The sequence below is a fragment of the Lampetra planeri genome, chromosome 35 (assembly GCF_965212315.1).
Source record: "Lampetra planeri chromosome 35, kcLamPlan1.2.h2, whole genome shotgun sequence".
Taxonomy (NCBI): domain Eukaryota; kingdom Metazoa; phylum Chordata; class Hyperoartia; order Petromyzontiformes; family Petromyzontidae; genus Lampetra; species Lampetra planeri.
In genome coordinates this window covers 6,268,643-6,289,100 of record NC_136141.1, presented here as the reverse complement: position 1 = coordinate 6,289,100, position 20,458 = coordinate 6,268,643, and the positions used below count along the sequence as shown (strand labels likewise).

At 47.7% G+C, this 20,458-nt stretch overlaps 1 protein-coding gene across 5 annotated transcripts in view; it reads right to left on the bottom strand.

Annotated features, from left to right (window-relative positions):
* Nucleotides 1-20,458, bottom strand: part of LOC144730343 (neuronal-specific septin-3-like) — a 257,761-nt gene that overhangs the window by 21,435 nt on the left and 215,868 nt on the right. For all 5 annotated transcript variants that reach the window (XM_078611089.1, XM_078611091.1, XM_078611088.1 and 2 more), the window contains 2 exons: nucleotides 6,802-6,930; nucleotides 2,640-2,721 (listed from right to left, as the gene is read on the bottom strand). In XM_078611089.1, the coding sequence (XP_078467215.1) occupies nucleotides 2,640-2,721; nucleotides 6,802-6,930 (211 nt within the window). The remainder of the gene's footprint in view (nucleotides 1-2,639; nucleotides 2,722-6,801; nucleotides 6,931-20,458) is intronic.

The window sequence follows — 20,458 nt, the reverse complement described above, 5'->3', positions numbered from 1 at the left end:
ACGGCGGCCACTGCGTCGCGCGCTTTCATATGCGCTTCTGTGGCCGTCTGGAACGCTCTTCCTTCTGATAATTGGAAGCCACTGGAGCTACGCACTTTTAAATCATCTAGATTGAAAACTAATTTCTTTAGAACTGATTAGAGTTTTTAGTTTGTTGTCCTTCCACCCGCACCTCCGATTAGCACGGCTGGCAACGTACGGTGCAAAAGAAGTTCAACACACCTACATGCCTATCGCCTTTGCTCGAACTCATCACCACTGTTGACAGTGGTGGTGAAAGGTCCACATTCGCGTGGAAGAGGATAAAGACGAGTTTATTTGATTAAGCAGGTGAGAAATCAAAAGAGAGCAGGGATAATGTTGACAAGTGGAAAACAAATAAAAGTTAATCACAGCAATGAAGCGAATATAAATCGGCGCAAAAAAAACAACTGCATCTTGTGAGAAAAATCGAAAATACTGCACACGGTCAAATAACCATAAAATAGTAGATTCCCTGTGATAGAAGTCATCTCATCTGTTCTATCTCGTCCCATTTTCGCTGCATTGGCCTCAATGTAACATTTGCATATCATTTGCATGCTATATACATAAATAGTACTCGAATGATCGCAGTATTACACATGTATGATTTGCTTCATGCATCTTGATCGATTCTAATCAATGGATAATCATGCAGTGGAAGTATTCACGAATTACATTTTGTAAGTTGCTTTAAATAACGTTTTATTGTTTTGTAACTATTAACGTCTTTGTGACTAAAAAAAATATTATAAAATATAATGGCCTAAAAATATATAAAGGCTTACAGTGAACAAAAGGAAGACTTTGCTCACAAATATTAAATAAACTCAACGACTCTGGAAATACTTTCCTGTTGTTATTAAATATATTACTATTATTACCGCCACTCTCAATCCCAACCCCTGACGCCTGAATATTCGTAGTGCGCATGCGCTTAGAGTATTTGGCTGCTGTAAATTTCCACATGATGGGTCGTTGAGCTATCAGTTGTGACCAGGTCGCTTCTGAAAAAGAGCTACCTAGCTCAGTGGGCTTTACCTGGTAAAATAAAACATTGTTCAGTTTTATTTCGATTTAAAGCTTTCGTGACTGCAGGGATTCATCTTCTTGGTTCTTTCGGTAAAGTCACGTAGAATAGAAATAATAAAATAATAAAAATAAAACATTATTAAATAACCCTCTATGCATTTCCCATAAATATGCTAAATTCCTCTTGATATGCAAATTCTTTTGTCAATGCGCTCTTCCCCCCTCCATCCTAGCTTAAATAGATGCTCCAAGCCTGGGGTGTGTCATTCAGACTTTGTCTTCTCGACAGACCTGTTCTTCACCTGAGGATGGCTGCTTGCGTTGTGGCCGAAACGTCGTGAGAATTATTTTATTATGTTTTATTTTTATTATTTCCATTCTACGTGACTTTACCGAAAGAACCAAGAAGATTGTTCAGTTTCAGTTAAATTTGTAGTCCAATAACTTGTTCAGAAGGAGGATTTGGGGTCGTACACTTCTAAAGTGAGTCATCTGCCCCAGAGGGCCTCTTCCTTTATAGATAGGCGAGTACAGCCATGCGTGTAGTGAGCATTCATGTCATTTAGTGAATAATAACAACCATACGACAGCACAGTTTGCCTTCAGAGTCTCGCTAACTGAGGCTCAGACGCTCACGCACGACTGCATCCTGGCATCGTTAGCACAGGGTGTGTTTTTACAGCCAAATGCAAAAGTAAGAATTCAATTGCCGTTAAATTCTCCATGTCGGTTTCATATGGAGCGCACACATGCACTTTTGAGTGTTCCGTAATCTACAAAGGCGTTTCAGATTATTGCACAAATACAACATCACATCGCGTGCCGTTTGCAAAAGCCTTCAGGCTAAGCTCTCCGATGTGTTTCCGGAGAGTAAGTTAGTCTGCACGACTGTCCCGAGTTTCGCTCCACGCGCTGGGTGACTTTCAGTTCACGCGGAGCGACACGGAAGATTATCATTGGCAAACAAACTGAAGCTCCCGGCCTGTGGGGCGGAACGACGGACATCGTGCCGAACGACACGCTGCAGCACCCAAACGCATCGGAGAGTATGAAATCCTACGCCTGAATTATTCTTCGTCGAAACTTTTTTTTTTTAGAAGCGGTGATAAAAATTTACTTGAAGAATTACACACCCATCAGCCTCTCAGTTCATGTCTATAAACTGTTCACGAAGATCATTGGGGACAGAATAACTCCAACATTAGAAGCCAGCCAACCATGGAAGCGATTCGGGTTTAGGAAATGTTTCTCTACCATCAACCACATACACAGTTAAAGATAAAGGTGCAGCCATGAAATTGCTTGCCCACATCACTGCTGGCAGACGGAAGCTCAAAAAAGAGATCCCCTCCGGCCTGTATTTCACCGACTATTTCATGCCGACAAGAGGCACATTCATCGCATTGCCTTCAAATCTGCTAATGATGTGTATATAATAAACAACACCAGCAGAAGCACAAAAATATATAATAATATTATCCACGTTTGAAGAGCAGACAGAACCAGGATTTTCATATGTATGTTGAACTTCTTTCACACCCGTACGAAGCCGATCGCGCCAATCAGACCCTGTTGAAGGGACTCACCAATTCTCGTTGTTTATTTGGTCGCCGAACCCGGGCGTGTCGATAACGGTGAGCTTCATCTTCACGCCCTTCTCCTCGATGACTGCGCCGACGGCACAACGGCGAACGGGGCGGGGAGCAGAGCACACGTCAGCTTGCGCAGGCCCCGACGGGAACACAGATACTATAGGCACCACGGTGCAAAAGGGTCAGCGAGGCAGGGCCGTGATTTCGGCTGTCACCGTTTTCCGGTTGAATTGAGCGCCGCTATTCGGCTATTCGCCCCGCGGGGCCAGACTTTTCTGCTCGGCAAAACGTCCATCGTTCGCGCGAAGAAACGCTCCATGCTCAGACGAGGATTTATTCAGTTTCGTGACTGTGTTCTAGAGGAAGTGTTACGCAAAACAATTTGTAATGAGGTCTGTCGTACAATGACTTTCGCCGCGGTCTTCTAAAACAGAAAATACGTGCGAGGAATTTTGCAAAGATTTCAAGGTCACTCATCTGATAAGAGAAGGATATTGGAACAAATTACGACTGCACCATAATACTAATTGCTTTGAATGTGTTTTTTTAAAGGTGCATTATAAAATGTATGATATGTCGTTGCACGTTCTGGAAGCTTTTTCAGGATGTGAATCTCGCAGCACGAGCACGTGGAGTAAAACTTGGGATACCGTGCAGAACGCCACGCGCTACAACCCGAACACACACATCACAGAGATTCACAGCGACAACAACAACTGCCGCTCACCACGAAGTGACAGTGACATCACCACGGCGCCTGTGCCAGGCTAGGTGCCACGTGAAGTGTGGGAGGCTGGCTGCTGGCAGGAGGTCACGGGACAGAGCCACGTGTTATGGCTTGACTGGCTGAGATGACTCCACAGCAAAAGTGCGCAAACCCACGGAGTGGTAATAACTTTGATTGGCTTATGTTAATATCAGCCAAGTATTTGCAAACCCTCCCCCCATCATCAAAGTGCACTGGCGAGGTGGGGGCAGAGCCCCAGGTATTAATTCGTTTTCTCAGATTTCCAACCAAGAAAAAGGCATTTAAGCGTGTGGAGGCAAAGTTAGGCAAATAAATGAAACAATGCACCGGGGTCCAGAGGCTAACCCAAGCTGTGGTGACACCGCGGCTGTCTTGCTGGCAGCAAGCGCAGAAATAGACGGCCTGGAGACAATTCTGACTCGGCTATTGAGTCTTCATCTTGACAGCAACCAACGGCCCCTTGGGACCGGTGAAGATTTTTACACTCATTGGCCATTTGACATATTTATGATTCAGTCTTACTAAAACAAAACAAAAAGTAACTTTTTTACCAAAACGTACATCAGTGTACGTTACATGCACTGTGCGTGACACGGTCTGTTTTCTGTTTTCCATGAAATTTTACGTCTCAAGGCAAGGCCAACATTTGATGAGGTCAAAAAGGTTACACGCTCCATATGGTACGAAACAGCACCGTGGGGAGAATTGAAGCTGTTCGATATTAAAACAGTTGTATTGATTTTTTTAAAATGCAAAAACACAAAGTGCACGAGTTCATGCCATGCGCATCTTCCTCACAAGGATTTTTTTCTGTTTACTTTAAAATCACTGTTGCCAAGCACACGCCTAAAGAAGGCCCAAAGTGCCAAGCGGATGAAAATAAACAGTAATTTTGGTCGAAAGAGAGAGAGTAATACATGACGTACTACATCGCACGTACATGTTATCACTAAGACATTGTTATTATTCTCAAAATGTCTTTTTTTGTTTCACAAAACTCAATGGGCACGCATCTTCATCATAATCGTCGTCGCCAGCAATTCTTAATCCACTGCTGGATGATGGCCTCCACGTGCCGTCCCAAGTCCGCCCAGCCCTGCGATGCCGCACTCCATCTCACTCCTGCGCATTAACTAATTCCATCGCTCCGTCTCTCAGTGTAGCCGTCGCGTTGGGTGGATTCTTCACATCGTGATCTTTTTGTTTGTTATATACAGGGTGCTTGAAAAATGTTTGAACACTTTCTGAGAATTTGCAACAACACCACGGGAAATGTGCCTCCGGGCTCTGGAGACCACCTGGAGAAGATTCCAGGGCGTGTGTTGACAATGTTGGCGAACAAGTGGAGACTCTTTGACTTTTTGAAGCTGTTAACGTACATTTGTGACCATGTTACGGTGTATATTGTCCGTTCTTTTTGCCATTAAAAACGATAGTCCCATGTAAGTGTTAACATTTTTTTGAAGCACCCCGTATACATATACGTATATGGAAGAGGAGTAAATTGTCATCAAACGTTCGCTAATTAAGTGGCAAAACACGCGGCCCACGTTAACGACGCCTATACGAGACGTACACAGGTGGGCACGTGTGCCGAAGACCTCGCACACTGCCGAAGACCTCACACACTGGCACGAGAGCAGGCTATTCTAGACGTCGTCGGGGTAACTGATCAAATTTTACCCTCTGCGCTTAAGTAACACGTGCACGGCAAAGTGCTTGAGAACCGACACCCCGTGCAATCACAGCGAATTACTTCGAATGCATCACATTCAAAGCAAGCGAGCTTAGACATATTTGAATGAGAGCCCCAATCGGAGGCAAGTCAAATTTTTCCACGGCAAGTGCGTGCACCCAACTTGTAGCGAAATGACGCTTAGAGGGGCGTGCGTATTCAGCGTCCCGAGATAGGGTTTCCTCTTCGAGGCCGAGATGATGAGGGGCACGATTGCACGCGTAGGTGAGACGGCGGCTGCCTGTCGCCAATAATATTCGCAGAATGATAACTATACATTCCGCCCCAAAAACAGAATAGGCAATTATTTGTGCGTCCGAGTTCGATTCCCGCTCACGGCACACGCGAGTAATAATTATCTAAAGCAGTCCTGGGCCTCCCTTAAGTTGACTCAGTCTCAAATCAGTACCTGGTGTGATGTGCAAACATCTGGTGACCCAGAGGTGGAATCCCCCCCGTGTCATTTGTATGTTGAATTTCTTTCGCACCGTACGTAGCCAACTGCGCTAATTGGAGGTGCGCCTGTTAGCGAGCACCTAGGAAAGATTGCACGACACACGAGGGGGTGGGTGGCCAGCACCACACCCGGCCGCCTTTGTCTCCCCAGTGGCGATATTTACATACCGCACCAGGTAATCATTTGAGAGTCTTAGTCGGCCGATGGGAGGCCCAGGCCCGCTTCAAATATCCGCGACCGATGTTTGTGGTCGTTAGCGGGAATTGAACTCTGGTCAGCGGGTTCACAGCGCTACCCTGCCGCTCCAAAGACAAAGTCAAAGATCCTTTGTTACAGCCTTAACAAACTGTTTGGGGCAAGTGCTGTTAGCGAGCACCTAACGGCGCACGAGGGGGTGGGTGGCCAGCCTCATGCTCAGCCACCGTTGCCTCCCCAGTGGCGATGTTTACACACCACACCCGAGGGGACACGTCCCCCCTGCGGAGACGGAGCGATGAAATCAGCCCGTGCGCGAGAGCCAGATGGATTTCTCGCGCCGCTGGATTTATGAGCGGCGTCGCTAACATCAGTTGGCGAGTGATGTCAGAATCAGTCCTGGGCCCCCTGCCGCGCACTCACTCGGCGTGGTCGCCCATGAGCGCGGGTTGGTGGGCAGGAAGGAAGGGAGGCCCCATGACAGGTTCTCAAATGACTCGCCGTTGACGTTTGTCCTGGCTGGGAGTCGAATCCAGGTCGCAGGGGTTCGTAGCACCACACTGACCATGGTGATGATATAGGGTCCAACAGCCCTCATGCCCAACTTGGCATGTGAAAAGCCTCATCCAGCAGTGGGTTGACAGAGCGCTGTAATGTATTCTACGATAGTTACTGTATAACTCGAAAAATCAGCGGAAAGTGCCTCTCCAAAGAAGAGATGTGCCTATGTTGTGATCTTTGAAGGGTCCTCGCACGGCTATGCATGACTGTGATTGGTTGCAAATTTGAGGCCAATTGGCTGCTACTGAAGCGTGGCTCCTCCAAAAGCCACATCCGATAGAGACATTTGAAAAAGGCCCAAGAGATATCAGCAGTCAGATCTCACCGCAGCCAGCAACAAAAAGTTATTTCGACATCGTCGGCCCAGTGTTCCTAGCATTATTAACCAACATTGTCACCCCAACAGCATTGTCACCATCCCATAATTATAATCTCAGCCACCTGAGCACCGCGACCTCACCGTGACTAACGGACTGGATCTCCACCGTCTTGAGGATTCTCTCTTGGTAGTTGGGGGTGCACGACTTGCGGCTGACGCGGGACTTGAAGAGTGTGTTGACCAGCGTCGACTTGCCCAGGCCGCTCTGACCTGTGAACACAGACGCCGGCGCGTGTGAGACACATCGCAGATTCATACCCGTCAGCCCGTGTGTGTGTGTGATTGCGTGTCTGTGGGGAGCAGTAGTGGAGCGGTTTAACGTGCTGTGCTGTGAACCCAGTGGCCCGAATTCGATTCCCACTCACGGCCAACACCAGTGACAATGATCAGAACCGGCCCTGGGCCTCCCGTAGGTTGACTCAGCCTCAAATGAGTACCTGGTGGAGTATGTGAACATCGCCACTAGGGAGACAAAGGTGGCCGGGCATGGTGTTGACCACCCACCGCCTTCGTGCGCCGTGCCGGCCATCATAGGTGCTCGCTAACAGCACTTGCCCCAACAGTTTGTCAAGGCTGTATGGGGGGGGGGGGGGGGGGGGGGTCTTTGTTAACCTGTCCACAGGCGACGTATAAATAAACGCTTACGGGAAAGCCGAATGCTACGAAAACCATGCGATGGGTAACGTTGCGGTCCATAATAACCGACGATGCACGGCACAACGAACCATCGTCCATGCGTCTCTGGTTCTGCGAAACCTCAGAGAGGGTATCCACGGACATGGACAACCGTGTACGTGTGCATAACGGCGCTGCGTATAAAATGTTTTTTTTTATTGCGTGCGGATCACTGATGTACGATGTGCTGCGTTCGCGTAATTGTTCGCACATGTTATTCATTTCCAAAGGGAGGCTGCCGAGGCCAGAACGGAAAGGAACGCGCTTCGGGATGAATTTGAATACGCGTGGACGACGCTCCTGGGACGTTATTAGTTCTCTGCTCGATGTTCATTCACGGGGGAGTTGTCCGAGGATGGAGGTTGGGTAGGGTGGGGTGGGGCGGGGGGGGGGCAGTCCCGGGGAGCCGTAGGTAAACAGAGGACCGCTGGCTGGGGCACCGCAGCTGCGGTACGAACACCCGCAAGCAATCGGGACAACTGCCTCCTGCAGAAAATATTTCGATCGTCTCGTCTCAACATTAATTTTTTTATCCCACTTGCAAGATGCATTTCCCCTTCATTTGCACCCGATATGAACGTTATTCATAAAGTGCCCTTGCCAACCCTCTTAACACGTCTCCCAATCTAGCGCCTCTTCAGCACGTGTGTGTGTGTGTGGTCACGTGTGTGTGTGTGGGGTCACGTGTGTGTGTGTGTGGGGTCACGTGTGTGTGTGTGGTCACGTGTGTATGGGGAGCAGTAGTGCAGCGGTTGGCACGCTGCACTACAAACCCGGCGAGCCGAGTTCGATTCCTGCTCACGGTCAACACCAACGACGATTATCTGAACTGGTCCTGGGCCTCCCCTAGGTTGACTCAACCTCAAATGAGTACCTGGTGCGGTGTGTAAACATTGCCACTCGCCTTGTGCCTTGCCGTCATTCAGAGGTGCCCGTTAACAGCACTTGCAAAAAATATATATTACGGCTATAAGGCGGATCTTTAGTCTTTGCGGTCACATTTAATAATAAACATCGCTAATGCCCGTTGCCTATGGGAACCTTGCTGAATCTCAAGACCGGTTGACAGGAGCGTCCTGCATTGGGACGTTGGGCTAATTTTGGTGTGCAGGAGGAAACTTGGAGAAAAACTTCCAAACACAGCGACGGTGGTCGCGATCAGAATTCCACACAGATACACTTAAAAATCCATTGCAGGACTAAAACGTCCTGGTCACTTTTCAGGCCAAGCTTACAACACCCGGTATTCCCAGGTGGTCTTCCCATCCAAGGAATAACTAGATTCGACCCAGGTTTGCTCTCCGAGATCTGACAAGATTGTCAGTGTGATTTGGTCTTCGGCAAATACCACACACATAGAGAAAGGTTAGGGACCTGTATGTATGCATGTTGAACTTCTTTCGCACTGTACGCAGCCAACCGCGCTAATCGGAGGTGAGGAGGGATAGGACAACAAACTAAACACAAAAATCAGTTCTAAAGAAATGAGTTTGTCAACCTAAATTATTTTGAAGTGCACAGCTCCACTGACTTCCTAATATCGGAATTGAAGAGCGTTCCAGACGGCCGCAGAAGCGCATCTGAAAGCGCGCGATGCAGTGAACCGTCTTTGTTCGACGCCTAACCAAAAGCCCGCTGCGAGGATGACCGGAGTTCGCGTGATGGTTTACGTCCGACGTTTGCGCTCCCCGTGCCGGAAGCTTCTTCAGTTCTATCTATCCCAACTCAACCTCCGGACGAAACTCCCGGCAGCAAGTGCAGCGGAACGTCGGACATTCCCGCCGAACAGCACGCCGGGTACGGCTCGACAGCGCGCCGATTTGGACGTCGCGGCGCTGCTGCCCGCCGTGACCTGGCGCCAATGAGCAGGAGCCCACCGCGTGTGGGCTTGCAACAACGGCACGTGACACGGGGCCTTGTTGGTCCTGGCTGCCTTCAACGGCCCACGCCTTGAGACCGTTCGGAGCGTGAGCTGCGAGCGTGCAGCATTCCAGTGCCGCATCGTGGGGGAAAATTACTGGCGCCATACATCGGCGGAATGCAGAGGTCGCAAACGGGTTTTGATTCCTTACCCGTACCCGTACCCGGCCGCACCAGAGTCGCAAATGGGTACCCGTACCCGTACCCAGCCGGGTACGGGTACCCGTTCCCTACCCATACCCTACCCAAAATGAGTGACAAACGGTTACTCACCAGTGACTCACGGCCTACCCGTACCCGGCCGCACCAGGTTCGCAAACGGGTACCCGTACCTGGCCGGGTACGGGTAGCCGGGTATCGGGTAGGGTACGACTATCGGGTACCCGGTTGTGACCTCTGGCAGAATGGTGCAAGAGATTGGTGCACCGCGAGCACGCACAGCGCTCCGTGTTCATGCCCCCCACCGCCCCCCCCCCCCCCCCCAAGGCTCTGACAGCCCCACTGGCGTTCCGAAGATTCTCAAAGAGTTCACCGTTAAAGCCCCCAAAGGCTCACAGAGACACGCAAATGAACACCTAGGATTCTCAGGGTTCACTGTAAATACCCGAGGCTCAACGATCCAGACTAATGTACACTTCACGATCGTTATGGTTCAGCATTAATGTCGAGGGGTATCGAACAAAAAAATATATACATTTTGGAATCTCATGGTTCAGTGTTCATGGCTAAGGCACACACAAGCAGACTAAGGCACCCATACGAGTCTGATTGTTCAACGTAATTGCCCAAGACTCAGAAACCTCGAATAAGTATTAATTGGAAATGCCCGAGGGGCAACAAGCCAGAGTTTGCCACCGTTATATTTCTAGTGGTTCGGTGTTAATGTTAATTGATGAGGCTCAGCGAGCCGCAGTAAGTCAGTGTAAACAATCGTAACTGAGGCACCTGTGGAGTTGTACAGGTCCAAGTGATGTCCTCCTTAAGCAAGCATCGAGGCAGTACTCGTCTCCTGTGTACAGTGGTGGAAATTCCACATTCCTATGGTGGGGGAAAGTCCAAATAAAGGACAACCATTGTAAACTTCCCCACAAAGTAATGTGGCACGTACTCATATAATGAACCACCGAAGGGATTATGGGCTGAGTCCACCAGGAATTGAACTCAGACCCTGACGATTGCGAGTGCTTGCTCTACTGCGGAGAGTCACACCTGGCCAGATGGAATCCTCGTGGTGCGGCGTTAATGCTGGAGCCTCGTGAAAGCCACACTTCATGAGCTGCATATCCGCCAGCAGCCAGTTCCGTTATTCATCGACAAAGAAGATTGAAATTAACAGAAAACTGAGCCATGAGACGCAGCATGATGCAGTCCGGGACGGAGGCCGCTACTCCAGTGAGAGTCTATGCACAAGAGTATAACGCTGTGTCCTGCTCACATTTCTAAACTTGAGCACTGTGTAATATGTTCCTGGATGCAGCGACTCACGGTCACTGCATCGCACTTTCGGATGCACTTCTGTAGCCATCTGGAACACTCTTCCCTCCGACATTAGGAATCCACTGGAGCTTGGCACTTGTAAATCATCGATATTGAAAACGAATTTCTTTAAAACTGACTTTTGTGTTTAGTTTGTTGTCCTTCCCCCCCCCCCCCAAACCTTCGATTAGCATGGTTTGCTATGTATGGTGCGAAAAAAGTTCAACATACATACAGGTTAATTGAATTACTCTTGTTCACTAGGAAAGCCCCAGTGTGTCTCAAGACTATTTTTCAGAAGGGTTCTGCCAAGTTTTTGCAATAGGGTGGCAATTTTGTTACGTGTGTGATCCCAATCGAGCAAATTGCTGGAAGTTTTTCAGCACTGCGATTGTTCGGACCAGAGAACCAGAGAACCCGGAGTAAACCCCGTGCCGAAAAAGGGAAAAGCATCAAAACTCCACACGCAAAGGCACCTGAGTCGGGAAATCGAACCTAGGACCTTCCTGCCACGAGGCACAAGTGCTGCCACTGTGCCACCCTGCCGCCCAAAGAAACGTTTGTTTATAGACGTTAATGCAACATTGCATGAATGTGCAGTCACACGTAAAAAAACTGCAACTTCAGAACATTTAACCAAAACAAAGCAGGGCTTTTACCAAAAGTGACCATGCACCAGCTGATGGCACTGCGTGTGTGTTTTTCTATTTCAATGCTTATTTAAATATCCTTGCTATCAGCTTGATGCAGGCTTCTGTTTGCAGAAAGTGTGTTTCCTGGCAATTTGCAGCAACAAAAATGGTCAGATCCTTTGATCAAGGATCAGTGGATCACAAAGGGGAAAAAAATCCTTACCCTCATTGCCAACTGGGATATCAAATAAATGTGTCCCATCTGTTCTGTCATTTCATCTGATCAGAGAGCCAACGACAAAACTGTCCTGGCTTCCAGCTTCCATGGAAACGATGGGCAGCACTTAACCGGGTCCGCACCAACCACGGACACCTGAAGTGGACAAAACAAGATTCTCTCTCCTGTGTGCTACGAACGCCAAACCACGGGCAATGTAGCTTCACGCTGCCCCAAATATACGTTTGAAGGCGGCGGTTGGGTGAGTGAGTGGGTGGGTGAGCGAGTTGGTGGGTGTATCTACTATTCATCAACTCTCAGACAAAGCGATTGAATGGCTGCATCACTTTGAAATGAATATCTAATTGCTGATTTTTATTGCACATGCCAAATCACCAGTCATCTACGCAGCCCACCCATGCCATCTGCCGCTCTAGAAACCAGATGCTGTCTCTACACACACTTCGGCGAGCACTCGAGCTCAAATGACAGTCACACTGGCAATTAGTATACCCTCCTGCCCTAAGTGGTTTCATGAATGACACGGGATAATTAGAAAATTATCCATAGGCTTCCGTCCCCTGAGTAAGATGGTACACCAACTAACGCTTGGCAGCTCTGCTTCACGAGGGTTGTGGATTACAGCAAGGTTATCCATGGCAGAGAGGGGATATGTTGGCTACCTCATTTGCACTGCCTTGGGCCCACTAGTAATTGTGATGTATAGTCAAAGGCTCCAAGCTAAGCAAAACAAACCTTTGACTGATATACACAAGATCCCTTTAGCTCGGTTGCTGAGCGCAGACTCAAAAGAGGGCCTAGATGCCAAGCGGTCAGCAACAAACAGCAATAGTGAAGGTATACTATATTTGTATAAAACAGTTAAACACGTTGCTTGAAACCCCCGCCACTACTCAACACGCTGCCGCCGCGGACTGAGAGACGATGGAACGAACGAACGTTGCTTGAATCGCGTAAAGTTACGAGGGCTATGGGAAAAAGAGTGGATGGGAGGGGATTCCAGGAAGGAGCGGCGGGAGGGAAGAAGCAGATCGAGCAGTGTAGTGACGTGTCGTCGTGGTGGTTGAACACAGTTTTGACGGCGCAATTAGCAGAGGTGTGGACTCGAGTCATGCGACTTGGACTCGAGTCAGACTCGAGTCATGATTTTGATGACTTCAGACTCGACTTGGACTTGCCTCATCTTTGACTCGACTTGACTCGGGACTCGAGAGCAAAGACTTGAGACTTACTTGTGACTTGCACAACAATGACTTTGTCCCACCTCAGAGGTGTGGACTCGAGTCATGCGACTTGGACTCGAGTCAGACTCGAGTCATGATTTTGATGACTTCAGACTCGACTTGGACTTGCCTCATCTTTGACTCGACTTGACTCGGGACTCGAGAGCAAAGACTTGAGACTTACTTGTGACTTGCATAACAATGACTTTGTCCCACCTCTGGCAATTAGTAGGCTCGTGAAAACTTGATGTACGTTAACACGTGAATGGATTACAGCCACTGTGTCAATCCACTGCCGAAAGATCGCCTACTTGGATCATCTTCTTGGTTCTTTCGGTAAAGTCACGTAGAAGGGAAATAATAAAATAATAAAAATACAACATAATAAAATAATTTTCGATTTAAAGCTTTCGTGACTGCAGGGATTCATCTTCTTGGTTCTTTCGGTAAAGTCACGTAGAATGGAAATAATAAAATAATAATAATAAAAAAGTTATTTATTATGTTTAATTTTTATTATTTTATTATTTCCATTCTACGTGACTTTACCGAAAGAACCAAGAAGATAATAAAATAATTCTCACGACGTTTCGGCCACAACGAAAGCAGCCGTCCTCAGGTGAAGAACAGGTCTGTCGGAAAGACAGTCTTTCCGACAGACCTGTTCTTTACTTGGGTCATGTTGTTTGAACTTTCTTCGGCTATGCTGACCAACATGGATTAGCAAAATTGGGAGACCACCAACCCCGGACCGGTTGGTATATCACTCGTCAGTGATGTTAGCCATGGCCAGGAGTGAAATTATGAGAGCTGATATCACAGCGCAGTGCGCTGACCAATGCACCGTCGCATCTTGTTTTTGTATGAATATTTTATGCGCCTATGTCTAAGACCGTACATTTGAGAATGATATGCGCGGTGGGGAGGCATGTGCAATAAAACTGCATTGCAACCTATTTAAGATTGTATCCAGGGCACTGACATACCGTATATTTTTCCCTACATGCAAAGCACGCTAGGGCACTTCACCCCAACGTCCGCATCGCGCAGGACCTCGGTTTCACGTTGTGGCCGCAAGGCCCTGCCATCGCCTTGTGCATCCGCGCCTCCCCCGCGCAACGCTGCCGCAGCACTCGCTGTGTTCCAGCCAAGCGAGGGGGGAGGGGGGCAAAACGCAACCCAGTCGAGAGGCTCAGAGCCAAGTCAAAGGGCTCTGCTTTTGGCCGCGAGCCGTCGAACAAAGGACGGTTCACCGCACCGCGCGCTTTCAGATGTGCTTCTGCGGCCGTCTGGAACGCTCTTCCTTCCGATATTAGGAAGCCACTGGAGTTGTGCACTTTTAAATCATTTCGGTTGACAAAACTCATTTCTTTAGAACTGCTTCTTGTGTTTAGTAGTTTGTTGTCCTTCCCCCGCACCTCCGCTTAGCACGGTCGGCTACGTACGGTGCAAAAGAAGTTCAACGGACATACGCACAGTACGTGCCAGCCAGCTGGAGTGCTGAGAACCAAACGCTGCTTTTTAGGAGCGGAGCGATACATTTTTTTCCCCTTTTTTCCACATTGTCATTTCCTGTGTAAATATCCAGCAGCCCATCATCACCCCGCCCTTGACCTCCCTGATGAGATCGGACTCCGTGATGGTATGCCATTAGGAAAGAGAATGGAGCCCTGCTACGTGGCTCTGCCGAACACCTGTCGCCACCCGAGTGGGCGGCAGTGTCCAAGAATGCTCGCAGCGCGTGCTCGCAGCGCGTGCTCGCAGAAGATAAGGAGCGTAAATCTCCGCGGCGGGCCGCGCACGCAAGCGTGAACACCTGGCCCGGAGGAGGCGCGCCGCATTTCACCTCCGTTTTACAATGCTCGCGGGCAAATCCCACGGAACGTTTTTCATTTCAGACATCACCGTCCGAGGTTCGTGTGGGGAATTATCCGCGCCAATCGGTACGTGCAATAGCGAAGTACCTTTTGCTGAACGTGTATATATATTGGCTACTCTTAGTTCTTTCGGTAAAGTCACGTAGGTAAAAAATGAAATTAAAATTAATAAAAAAAAAATTCACGACGTTTCGGAGGCAACACAAGTCTCCGTCATCAGGTGGGACCATCACAGCCAGATTTGCTGCATCAAGTGAGGCAAGGATTCAAGATGTAAGCCCTCAACTTGCTTTTGATGCGGCAAATCTGGCTGTGACGGTCCCACCTGATGACGGAGACTTGTGTTGCCTCCGAAACGTCGTGATTTTATTGTTTTATTTTTATTAATTTTTATTTCATTTTTTACCTACGTGACTTTACCGAAAGAACTAAGAGTATGAATCATTGCAGTCACGAAAGCTTCAAATCTTGTATATATTTGCCGTTTTTTCTTCTTCTTCCAGAATGTGCTATCAGCTTCATGCCACGGGAGGAAATATGCATTCGGTTCTCCGTCAGAGCAGTGCATCTCTTCGTGTTGTTGAGAATGGATATCACAGAGCCACCCCCTCAGAACGCTTTGAGTGATCTCTGGTCCACATCGTAGGGGGAAGCGATCTCCACAATGACGTAATGTTTGTCACGTGACGGAATCAAATTCAGCCAAATTCCTGCGGAACTATGAAAAGTTTCCACGAAGATTGTTTTTTTTTTAAACCAGGTAGATATTGATCAATTTAGTGTGATTGAGAATACGGTTTCATCACTGGCAATGACCTGGATTTGAACCCAGGTCGTCGTTGGTGTTGGCTCAGCGCTCTGACCTGTTGGGTCAAGCCGGCCACCTCCAGTCAATCGTGCCAAGACCTTAAACTTGCTTCAGGACTTTACAAAATCGCGTTGCATTGCACAAGAGGGTTCGCGAAAAAACTGGCACCAGGCACCGAACACTTTGGTTGTAAAGATTGCGCGCGCAAGGTTAAAACGTTACATATATATAGCGCGCATGAGTGTGGAGACGCATAAATACGTGAATAAATCTACGCATGCCTTTGTCATAACCTGGTGGGAGCCAAATGAAGGATGCAAAGCTTACACATGCAGACTGAAATCCCATTTTAAAAACCTAGAAAAATCCAAGGGTAATAAAACCACAGAGATTAATAGCACCACATGCACATATATATATGCATGTGCATATATATATGTGCAGTTCCCATGCATATATGCATATATATGCATGGGAACTGCAACTAATACTTTTTTTTTTCAAACAAAAGCCATGTCAATAGTAAAGGTGATGTTTGTACAGATGACTGCAGTTTTGCGACTTGATGCTGATTTGGAGGCAGGGTTGGTGAATCACGGCGAGATGCGACGCATTTGAATCAATGTGGCGCACTTGAGTGTAGACCTAATTATGCTGTGAACTCTCTTGCAGGTATTGTGTATTCTTCCCACAATCCCACCCGACCCCCTCCCCTCCAAAAAAATACATTGGTTGAACATCTCAAACTGCATTTTCCACATCTCCAGGCCCAGCGAGTCCTTACTGAGAAAATAAATAAACAAATTAAACAAAAAACACACTTTACCAGGTAAGGCCCACTGAGCTCTACAGCTCTTTTTCAGAAGCGACCTGGTCACAAATGATAGCTCATAGAAGTGGCTTATCATGTGGAAATTTATCGGAGGCAAAAACTCTAAACGTGTGTTTCTAAATGTGGAGGGAAAAACCGGAAGTCCCGGAGAAAAATCCACACGACCACGGGGAAAACATGCAATCTCAAAATATACAGGCGTCGAGGTCGTGATTGAACTCACGACCTCCTGTATACCAGGCGAGGGAGTTAACATCTCGCCTCCGTGCCACCCAATTATAAGATGATTAATCAATTATTAAAGTAATGAGAAGACATACAGCGTGCACAACAAGTTCACTCCGTAACTGAAGAGTCTGCTGAAAGAATAATACAACTGGAAACACCATGAGAGTTTGTAGACCTAGGGCAAAGTGGGATCAATATGTTCAAACAAAGAAGCAGATGACAGCAGATTGGAGCGATTTATATGCAAACTGAACTTAATAATGAAAAGCAACGTTCCAGTGTGCCAAGAGAAGAACGTATAAAAGCAGCGAATGTGACCTGCGATGTATGTACGTATGTTGAACTCCTTTCGCGCCGCGCGTAGCCAACCGTGCTAATCGGAGGTGCGATGGCGCGGATCGGAAACATTGACGTTGACAAAGAGAATTGAATGAAAGCTGAAAAAGGGTGCGCGTAAAAAGAAGCACGCAAGAGCTGCACTGCTTGCAATGACACTGAGAGGCAGGAAGAAAAACATGTACATTAAATAACCAACGCAAGTTAGCGGGCTTGGTCGGGATGCTTCGCTGGAACAGTCGAGGCCAACGTCGGAGTGTGAAGGAGCTGGGCGGATTGTGGCACTGCAAGGTCCGAGAGAGGGTGAGGATAACTGGAGGAGGCCTTCATCCCGCAGACTGCTGCGGTTGATGATGACGATGAGTACAGACAACAGTGGCATCTCTGCAGCTTGTCGAGCAGTGCACCCACATTGCTTCCGCGGTAGTGAGATTTAGGAACACGCGTTTACAGCATTTGGCAGCGATGAATTTCCACGTGATAAGACACTTCGTTGAGCGATCATTTGTGGGCAGGTCACTTATAAAAAGAGCTACATAGCTCAGTGGGCCTTATCTGGTAAAATTTAAAAAAATGTTAATAGTTGCAGCAACACGCACGCACATCGCACTAAATTTGGCACCAATTTGATAAGAAAAATCACAACCTGCCGTCACAGGCTCATCCGCCACTGACTTTTCTGACCATAAATTAAGGTGTTTCGGACACTTTCTTAATTTTTATAGCTCCGTTAAGCCCCCGGAAATTTTTCTTACAGGAGTCTTAAAACATCCAGAACAGCCTGGGAACGTGAGAAACAAAAGAAAGTCATTAGGTGGCAGCATAGAAGGAGCACTTTCAACTAAGTGCTATCTATAATACAGGTTGTTTGGGTTTGATGCCGTAAATATAAATGTGTTAAACCCGCCACCACCCGACACAGCCAAGGTTTGTCACGTAAACAGAACGTAGCCAATTCGTTACTGGTACAGCACGCCGGTGTGTTGGTGGCGGGTTTAACGACACATTTATATTTACGCGATCTAACCCAAAAAAACACTGTACTATAGATGACATTGGTCGCAAAAGCCTAAGTGTTAAACTAAGTGCTATCTCTTTGAAGCCTGGAGAAACGGTTTTGCCACCACCAGAGCCTCAACACCTGCAGAATAAAACAACACAGAGGGGCGAACACAGGCTCGAGTATATTTGTCAGAGTGAAATCATCGAGATTCCAGGAAACCGTCCGATGGAAAAATGTGGGTCCTATTACAGGCGTAGAAGCAAAACATTCGATGACGCCTTCGAATCTCATTAGGCACCCTGATTGATATTTAAATATCAGCATGCGCCATATGTCAACATAATGGTGTGAACAGATGGTTCTCTGGTTGAGGCACTTAACTGACACTCAGAAAAGGTGTGAGTTTAAATCCTATTTGAGAAGTGAGGGAGGGGGGGCTGTCAGGGTTTTTGAGCGGTAGCACAACAGTTAGCGCGCTGCGCTACGAACCCGGTGACCCGAGTTCGATTCCCGCTCACTTCCAACACCAGTGACGATTTTCTGAATCGGTCCTGGGCCTCCCCCTAGGTCGACTAAGCTTCAAATGAGTACCTGGTGCGATGTGCAAACATCGCAAACTCGAGATATGAAGGTCACCAACACTTCTGACAGCCTGGGTTATACTCCAGACAGCCACTCTTGATTAATAACTATAAATAATCATCATCTCAACTTGTAACGCATTGCCACACAGTAGCCACTCACTCTCGAAGAGAGAGAGAGAGAGACTCGGGAGAGGCGAGGAACCACAGACACGCAAGAAGGCAGCCAATTGCCCAACCTCTGCGGTCCTCCATATATGAAGGTGCTATCGACAAATCAATGAGTGTTCACACGTGGCAGGAAACTAGAATGCCCATACATGCTAATAGGTAGCAATCCGTCAACTCTGCTTAGCATGGTTGGCTACGTACGGTGAGAAAGAAGTTTAACGTACATACAGACATCTGTCCATAATTTTTTTACCGTACCACCTTCTCCTGGTGAATCCAGGGTATGGCAACTGCTCGCGGGAAGAGAGTCTTTCGGGAACGTTTGCGTGGTGATCCACCAATCATCGCTGCCTCCACAGTGCTCGGTTATAGGCCACGCGCGTAGCCACGACCGCCCGGCGAATAAAACTGTCTTCTCAAGTGATTGTGAGTTCATGGCCTCGGCCTGTCTAGGCCGCAATGATTGCACACACAAAAACTCGTGTTGAATTTGTTTTTTGTTCACTTGATGCGGCACATTTCAAATCTGAATGATGTCTATATATTTTTCTTTCATTTTTGTATTTGTCGGTTTGGAAGCCACGTGATGAACACTTTGCAGGATACGTAAGAGATGGTCATCGAGTGATGGCTAAAGGTGATTCCTTCTCCCAGGGTCATTCTCTCACGCAAGGTGGTGCACTGCTAGCTGTTTGAAAGTTCCAAACGGAAATGTCTTTATTTGCAATCGAAATAGGATTGGTGGGGGAGGGGGGGGATGTGATTGAATTCCTCGGGGGTTGGTCACCTAAGCTGCAAGATCAATGGTATAAACATTACCTTTGTGGAAAAATATAAGAATGATTATGATCGGATATAGAAATACTGATCGTACCATTGTAATGAGGAATCCCCACCGCCAGCACCGATAGTGCTCAAGCCAGCAAGGGATTCAGCAAGGAAACACTTTTGGCGGTGGCTGATGCATATTCACGATTTTTTTTACTGATGGCAACGAAGCACACGTCCTTTTTTTCTCAGAGTTTAAGTCAATTTCCATTTTAGTTGGCTGTCCTTCACCAGCTTAAGCAAAACATTGCCTCATTTGATTTAATGCAGTGGGGGGGGGGGTGGTGCTGGGGAGGGGAAACCCTCTTTCAGCACAAGGGATACTTTATGAAAAATAAATACTGGAGTCGGATGGATTGCAGGTCGCTGGCGAGAGGATACAGCTGGGGCTCTGTCGCAGGGATCCCTGGTGGCGTAAATCAACGCTTCAGTATAAATAAAGATTGCGATTCTGAATGCTTCACAACCAGTGTCGCTGCGGTACATGGGTGTGCCGTGGTACATCGGTGTCCACCGCGTGCCGTGGTACGCCGGTGTGCCGTGACAAGAAGTCTCAGGTGCGCCGCGGTATTTTTGAAATGACATGAAAAGAAAGTACCCTCACTGTTCGCAAATTCGGACGGACCAACTCTCCTCCGTGCCGTTCAGTTTCCGATCCAGCCCCGACCACTCCAGCTCCCACCCTCCCCTCTCCATCGGTCGAGGTGCAGGACTAATACTAAACTCAACAATTTTTATTTTATTTTACCAGGTAAGGCCCACTGAGCTATGTAGAAGCGAACTGGCTATCACAAATGATAGCTACACCAAAGTGGCTCATCGTGTGGAAATGCGTAGCAGCCCGAGGTTCTCTAAACAAACGTCGATTCCAAATGTGGATGGAAAATCCAGAGGACCCGGAGAAAAATCT